This window comes from Fukomys damarensis, unplaced genomic scaffold (assembly GCF_012274545.1).
Source record: "Fukomys damarensis isolate Sample0158 unplaced genomic scaffold, DMR_v1.0_HiC HiC_scaffold_9, whole genome shotgun sequence".
NCBI lineage: Eukaryota > Metazoa > Chordata > Mammalia > Rodentia > Bathyergidae > Fukomys > Fukomys damarensis.
In genome coordinates, this window is record NW_022900921.1 from 50,085,405 (window position 1) to 50,093,431 (window position 8,027).

The window sequence follows — 8,027 nt, forward strand, 5'->3', positions numbered from 1 at the left end:
CCTGATGGGGTGACGCCCCACCCTGACCCCTTGGACACTGCTCACCTGTGACCTTTGTGGTCTAACCACAGGTGGGAGCGATGACTCATCACCACCACCACCACCAGGGGCGCTGCAGGGTTTCCAGAAGGAGGACAATGAAGTGTCTCTGGAGCACTTAGCTTGCAGATTCACAGGATGCACAGAATGGGTTCTGGGATGCAACAGCAGAAGTTGGTGATGACATTAACTATCCAGTCCCGATATCGGTCCTCTCGGTGTCCCCTGCACCCTGTGGTGGGAGGCTGTTTCTTGTGCAACAGAGCCCCATGCATTTCTTCACTTGTGGGACTTGGAATTATAAAATTGTCACTAGGTCAGGACTTGGTTTTCACTCAGCAGTCAGCACAGTGGTATGGTCAGTGAGATCTGCATGAGCTGTGTGTCACATCAGCTCTGTCCTCAGTCTCAGGTACTACGTAGAAGCCAGCTGTGTCCTCTTATTTCCATTTTCTTGCTGGCCCGCACTGTGCTCACCAGTGGAGCCCTGGGCTGCTTTCTCCTGCTGTATCTGCTTCTTTCTCCAGCTCACCCAGTGCTCATTTTCCTGACTGTACCATCACAAGCTGAGCTCTCCAGGGCTGAGGCTGGGAGTAAGGGGCTGGGATATCAGCCCAGGCCGAGTCTGAAGCCCTTGGCCACAAGCCTTGACCACTCTTACACCGCTGACATCTAGCACAGTGCTGGCAGAGCTTGCAGGAGGGCCCTCCTCTCCTTCCCTCTCTCAGATCTGTGTCAAGCAAGCATGGTCTGACACATGTGTCTTGGGGCACTGACGCTTGCCTGAGGACCTCAAGGCCATTCACCACTGTCTTAGGCCCTGTCAGTGGGGCTGGATGCCATATACATGTCTGGTGACAGGACACACAGGCCTTGTGTGTGGGTGACACAGAGCAAGGCTCCCTCCAGGGTCCACAGATGGCACTGAGCCCCAGATGCTATGTTCTGACAGGTTTGCCACATGGGCCACTGCTGTCCTTGCCTGGGCAACCCTTGCGCCTTCTCAGGACTGGAACACATCTGTGGCCTCTCCTCCTCACACTGCTCCTTGGCCTCCTTCTGAGCCTCCACTCCTTAGAGACCCATCACTCTGCAGGGTCTGGTTTCCTGGTACAGGGCATCCATCAAGCAAATCCATGGTGGTCAGTGGATAAATATCCCTGTGCCTGGGAGGCCGAGGGCTGGAGCACTGCACAACCTTCACCCAGGTCAGGACAGGAGGCAGGGCTGCTTCCTGTAAAGCACACGGTGATCCAGCAAAAGCCTGGATTCCACAGCTGCAAAGGCCCCGGGGTCCGCGGCTCTTCCCAGGAGGATGGGAAGGCCCCGGAGCCTTCAGGATGCAGCAGCTGGGGGTGGGGAGGCAGGTGGCACAACCCCTGCCCACTCCACAATGTCTGCGCACAGCGACTCCACAGCGTCCAGCCGCTCAATCTGTACCAGCTTGGTGAGCAGCTCGGGAATGCTGTAGCCCGCTGTGCTGATGCGATCAAAGAGCTGCATGCCGTCTGTCATGCCCCCAATCTCATCTCGCTTCAGCCCGAAGCTCTCAGCCAGGTGGCGCCAGGTCTTCACCACGGCCTTCTCAGAGTTGTAGGTGGAGCTGAGCATGCGGCTTGTCTTCTCCAGGCAGTCAAAGGGTAGCTCCGTGGGGCTGAGGCCTGGAGAGCACAACCGATCATCAGAGGAGGGCCCTGTGTTTGGGGCTCCTGAAGTAACTTGAAAACCCCCATTCCAGGGCAGGGGCCCCTGAAGCCAGGCTATACTCAGAACAGAGAACTCGGGGCACTGGGACGCAGCCCCCCAGATCACACTACATGGGAAGCCCTGGAGGACTGGGGTCCGCTAGGCAGGTGGCCTAGAACCCTGGCCAGGCCCCTGGGGCTGTGAGTACCAGGGTGCCCAGCTCCCTTCTTGCTGCCCTGCTAGGTGTGTGTGTGTGTGTTTGTGTACAAGCCCAGCAATGGCAGTGAGGGGTTCACCCTCAAGAGAATGAGGGTCACTCAGGGACGGATTCTGCTGCAGTTTAGGATTCAGGTTGAGTCTTCGCTCTGACCACTCACCTGCCTGTATCTGGTGCATCCACTACACTGGAGAGGCAGCTGTGGTAGGAGGTGGAAGCTGTGGCCAGCACTGTCCACCTCAGGAGGGATGAGGGGACTGCCAGTGACAAGGACACACTGCCCCATGGTGCCTGTGGCCCTTGACAGATCTGTGGTGGGTGACATCACCTGTGTGTGTTTCCCAGGACATATCCAGTTGGTCAGGAAACTGACTACTGGATAAATGAATGTTCATCATGACAAGGCCATGTGGGGACAGGAGTCAGAGCTTTCTGGCTCCACCGTTTGGCTCTCGCGCCCTTGTCACTGTACTGACATTTCCTGTCCTGTGGGTGAGGGATGCTGGGAATGGCAAGAAGGGGCTCAGCCTTCTGGAAGCCCAAGTATCCATCCCTTCTTCACATCTGCAGTTGGTTCAGACAGGTACAGGACGCCTGGAATGTCCAGCCATGTCTTCTGCGTGGCCCTGGCATGCTTACCTTCCACAACACCACACACGTTGGCATACACATCCAGGATCTTCTTCCTTCGGCTTTGGATCTGTAAAGAATTCAGAGTGTTTGGCTGGCTCCACCTCTGACTTCACAAGGGGAGCCCTGGCCGAGGAGGTTGGGGTGGTGGTGGTATTGGTGTAGCTGGTCCTTTGCACACCAGCCTGCATGAGGAAGGAGATTCCCTCAGGCCCCCAGCTAGTACCCTTGGTCTTCTTGTCTCCACAGAACATGGAATAGAGATCTGGGAAGGGTGACCCAGGGTGAAACCCAGCTGGCTGAGGGCAGAGCCAGGGACTTTCTCCTCCTTGGGGCAAGGACAGATGCTGAGTGGCTCTGGATGAGGAGCCCTATGCGTACAGCCTCTGTGACAACCAAGGCCCCCAGGGTGCCTGTGAATATGGCCTTGCACAGAGGTTGCACTATGTCCCAGCAGGAATAGCCAGACTCAGACCCAGGCAGCCTTCTCTCCAGGTGCTGCTCTTGGCTGGGCTGCTGAGGCACAGACCCATACTCAAAGGCACAGGTGGTCCTCAAGAGCCCACACTTGGGGCGCACGGTCCAGGGCTGCCTGCTCTGAGATAAAAACCCCAGACAGTGTGTGTAAGAGAGCCATTTCGCTGTGAAAGATATGTGCAAAGAAGTTTGCAGAAATATGGAGACCTGGGTGTGATTGTTCCTGGGTTCCTGGGACTGGCTCCAGGACCAGAGGACCCCAGAAGCTGATGCTCAAGTATCCCATGTAACAGGGCCTGACAATCGCACAGAATCTGTGCACAACCCCCTGTACACTATCACTCTAGGTCACTAGGTGTAAATGCTGTGCAGAGAGCTGCTGAGCTGCAATGTATAGAGAATAATGAGGGAAAGTCCACCTAGTACACATGCAGGCTTGCTTGTCCTGGGGTTGACTGAACCCAATGATTTGGAACCTGAAGACACAAAGGGCTGACTTTGTGTGTATTCACATGTGCATTGTGTACACACGTGCAGAACCATACATCACTGTCACAAAGGTTTTTTCTGTTCTCTGGCATTTCGAGGGCGTTTACACTTTTCTCTTTTCTGTTTTCATCTATGAGGCACACACACAGGGAGACATTTCCTGACTCTGCCTACCCTGTTACCCTGTCCCTGTCTGGTAGCAGGTGTAGGCCAGGAGGAGGTCCCTGTCCTGGGAAGCTTATCCCTGGGGATCACCATGGGGACATCACGGGCACTGGGGGTCCTCACCCCGGCTGACTTGCTGCTGGGGGCTGGCTTCTCCCGGGCCAGGTGTACCAACGACAGCAGACACAGCTCCGGGGAGCCCTGCTTGTCAGGCGCTGGCTCCTCGTCACTGTCTACGCTCCGGCTCAGCAGCTGCTCATTCTCCGATGAGGCATCATTCTCACTGGGGACAAGAGGGGTGCACATTGACCACACGGGGAAGCCACAGCCCTGCCGGGGTCCGTAGGACAGATGACAGCTGGGCACAGTGACCATTCCTTGGGTGACCCCCACATCCAGTATGCACAGCTGGGCACTGTGACACCTCCCAGGAGTGGCTTGCTACCCAGTGTAGACAGCCAGGTGCTATGATATCTCCTGGGGTGACCTGTTGCCCACTGTGGACAGGCAGGTGCTGTGACGTGTTCCTCAGTGTTCCTGTGCACCTCATGTCTCTGGGCATGGGATGTAAGGGGGAAGGACAGACACGTCACTGCTCCTCATTCTTTCCCACTGTCCTTTTGGGGGTGACCTGCAGTACTCGGGGCTCTTGAGGCACTGTGGAGACACTGAGGTCAGATGGTGCCTGCTTACCCCTCCCACCTGGCCAGAATGGGTGCTGGATAAAGGGCCACAGAACAGGTGCTGGGTGGCGTGCTTGAGTTGGCTGAGATGTCGTGGTAATAAGCAGCTGAGGCTGTGATTGGAACCAACCTCACTGTGAGTGGAGCCCAGGCCTACGAGGCTGGGTGTAACCACAGGGCATGGACATGGTAGTGGGAGAGTCCCACGGGTGTTAGGGTCCTGCTGACTTTTTTTTTTTTTTTTTGGTACCAGCGATCGAATTCAGGACCTTGCACTTTTGAGGCAAGTGAGGCAACACTGAACTAAATCCCTGGCCCCCTGCTGACTTCTTGCAGTCATCTGCAGATGGATTTTTTTTTGTTGGGGGGTACTGGGGATCAAACTCAAGTCCTTGTACTTGCAAGGCAGAAGCACTGAGCTAAAACCCAGGCCCCAGATGGATTTTTTTTAAAGGATTGAATTTGCCAGTAACTGGGCTGCAGTCCTGGAGCTCTGAAGAAGAGCAAGCAGCAGCCTCCTCCTAGGCCTCAGGGCCTCTCAGGAGTCACCAGGTGGGAAAGAGTGCTGTCCCTAGGAGGCCACAGGCCACACACCCCAGGTCCTATCCGAAGGGCCCCATGGCATGAGGCGGGGAAAAGCCCTGAGGCCGTCTGCCTTCTGGTATAGAATATGCTTGTATTTCTCTCAAGTCCCCAGCTCCCCACCTCAGCTGGGCTTCTTGTCCACTTTGGGAAATGAAAGTCCCTGGGAGATGGGCCAGATGCACAAAACCCTGCATGGAGAAGCAGCTCCCCAGGGACCCTTTCTGAATCCCTGTTTGGCCACTAGCCTCATACCTCTTGGTGGTCTTTGCTGGGGTCGCTGTCAGCTTCTCAAACTCATCTTTCTCTGGGAAGATCACCACACCATCTGCAGGGGATGGGAGTGGGGAGGGAGTGTCAGCCGGCCCTGCTCAGTTTGGTGCCCCTGCCCACTATCCTCCAACCTAAGTCAGAACAGCTCATGTCCCAGCCCCCAAAACAGACCTGGGGCCTCCTTCTTCTCCATATCCTGGCTTGAAGAGGCATCCACGCTCTTCCCTGGGGGGCTGCTGCAGCAGGCTGCTTGGAGAGAAGGTGGGTGTGAGCAGCCAGGCTTTCCCTGGGCCAGGGATGAGTTTCCAGAGGGAGGCATGGTGGGGGCTGTCACCTGGGGCGGAAGGCCGGGCCTTCATGATATAGAACATGATGATGAGGACGATGGCTATGGCCATGATGAAGATGGTGGACATGGCGATGATCAGGGCTGTGGCCAGGTGTCCTTGGCTCGAGAGCTCTGCTGGTGTCAGGGGGAATGTCGTGAACATCCCCGCAGGCCCCTCCCACTGTGTAGCCCTCAAGCTACCCTGGACAGGGGCCCCCTCACCTTTGTGGGTGTGCTGGGAGGGAGGCAGGGTGCTGCCCCCAGAGGTTCGGGGAGAGTTGGCAGAGACCCCTGAGGAGACTCCTGCACCTGCAGGGAGAACACAGTGGCCTCAGGTAAGCGGAAGATACCACTATCATCCATCGCAGGCAGGGTGAGCTGCAGGCCCCAGGGAACACATTAGAGTTTAACAGTCCCTGAAGATTATTCTGATCTCACAGGGTTCTTGCTCTTTCTTTTATTATTTTTTCTGTTAAGTTTATTGGTACATTTAAAGCAAACAATAGTTACATTTATCATTGGGATCTTTGTACCTTTACATGATATGTCTTGATTCTTATTTTTTCCCCAATACCTCTGCCTTCCCTTCACCCATTTCATCCTTTCCTATTTACAAAGACTTTGTTTCTATTTTTTCATTTTCCTTATTTCCTTTCCCCTCCCTTTCCCACTTCCTCTTTAGCCATTTTCTTCCTATTTGACTCTTGCTCTTTAGAGAGGAGAAGGTCTTTTCTTCTTTTCCTAGGAAAAGAAGCAGGAGGGAAGAAAGTGGGGAGGACCGTAGTAACAACTGCTGAAGGTGGGTTTCCCTGTGACCTGGGCAGGTTATGTGCAACCCATCCAGAGGAGGAAAGCACATATCTATGAAAGGATTTCTGGGATGAAACAGTATAAGAACATGAGAAGTGAAGACCTGCCCTTGGCCTCCCTGTCTAATCCTGACTTTGGCATACTGCCTTCTGGGTTTTTTCTAAAATATGTTTCCAAAGTAGCTGAGAGTAAGTCATTAAAGGACAGGGATGGGCTAGGCCTTCCCTGTTAGCTGAGACTCATGAAATCTCTCATGGAAAACTCACTTAGCAGGGAGGAAACAGAGGCTGATTCTGCTATCACACAAATCCCTAAGGAGCAAGCAGTCAGCTCCAATGAACTGGAAAGATTCTCAGATGGCATGCTGCCTTCCTTCCTCTAGGGTGAATACACCATGCCGCAGTAGTGGGGTGCAGCTCAGTGGTGAGCACTTGCTTTGTTCATGCAACGCCCTCAGGGTTCTGACGTTTCCTTCCCTTGCTTTTTCATCTGCCACTTCTGGAGATAAGTGTGAGCTGGACAGCTCATGGGTCCAGGACAAGACCTCGGCTCACTGAGGTCAACACCCTCTGTTCCCCACCTCATACTGTGTGTGGCCAGGAGTGTCAACACTAGTCGTGTGAGAAGCAAGCTGCCAGCTAACTGCTGTCTTCAGGAGAGGGATCTGAGCAGCACAGGCCTGGGCCTGGCTCAGCTTAGGGTGGCTGAGGAGCAGGGGTGGAGGCCACCAAAGGACCCACACCTGCATCCTCCAGGACCAACAGCCAGTCACTCCCATACCTGTTGCTCTAAGACAGGACTCTGAAGTACATGGTGGCAGAGATGCTGCTCAGGGCTGGGGACTGAGCTGCTGTCCGGGCAGGGAGAAATGCTACCTCTCACTCTGCAGCCCAGGGTAACCAGAAGCCCCTCCCATCCCAGCCAAGCCCTGCCCTTCCAGTTTAGCCTTCTCGCCTGGCCTCAGGACCAGTGACACAGCAGGGAGGAGCCCTGGCTGGAACTGCCATCTGTAACCAGGACAGGACTGGGGTGTGGGGGGGTGCACCCTTTCCACCCCTGATCCCCTTCTGGATGTCTGCAGCCACCAAGGTGGTGGCAGTTACACGGTGACATCCAAAACAGTGTGTGCAGAACACTGCCCCTCCACAGCATGGCCTTCAGGGCCAGCCCACCTCTGTCTGGGGCCCCAGGGGCGTCACCCACACAACCCAGACCAGCGGGTGCCCGGGACCTCGGCTATTGGTGTGCTTCTTGGTCCTAAGGAGGTGGGGCTGTGAGTGACGGTCTGGGGAGGGGTAGGGAGGTCCGGTGACGGGGTGGGCTGTCCCATGACCCTAGTCCTGTGGCCCCATGCTGCAGTCCTGATGCCTCGGTCCGGGTCTTCCCGTGATGGAGGGGCTGCTCTTGCTTCCCAGGTGACCCTAGGGGGTCTCCTCGCTTAGGCCGGTGGACAGAAGCTATCCCGGCAGTCTGTGGTGCCCGCGTTCTGCCCACGTTAGGCAGCACCTCAGAGCCACTAATCAGACCAGATACCGAGAGAAGACTGAAACCGGGAGGAGCGGTGGGCAGACCGAAGCCTAGCTCTGCGCCTGCGCAGTTTTGAACGCGCTGTCCCGCCCGCGCCCATCCAGCCAAGCCCCGCCCCACA

The 8,027-nt window shown here is 55.8% G+C and overlaps 1 protein-coding gene across 1 annotated transcript in view; it reads right to left on the reverse strand.

The window, feature by feature from the left end:
• Positions 1-1,374: 1,374 nt before the first annotated feature.
• Edar (ectodysplasin A receptor) overlaps positions 1,375-8,027 on the reverse strand; it is a 12,774-nt gene continuing 6,121 nt past the window's right edge. Inside the window, exons 5-11 of the mRNA XM_010610071.1 lie at positions 5,792-5,878; positions 5,576-5,701; positions 5,413-5,487; positions 5,224-5,296; positions 3,827-3,986; positions 2,582-2,642; positions 1,375-1,700 (exon numbers count right to left, since the gene is read on the reverse strand). Coding sequence (XP_010608373.1) covers positions 1,375-1,700; positions 2,582-2,642; positions 3,827-3,986; positions 5,224-5,296; positions 5,413-5,487; positions 5,576-5,701; positions 5,792-5,878 — 908 coding nt within the window. The remainder of the gene's footprint in view (positions 1,701-2,581; positions 2,643-3,826; positions 3,987-5,223; positions 5,297-5,412; positions 5,488-5,575; positions 5,702-5,791; positions 5,879-8,027) is intronic.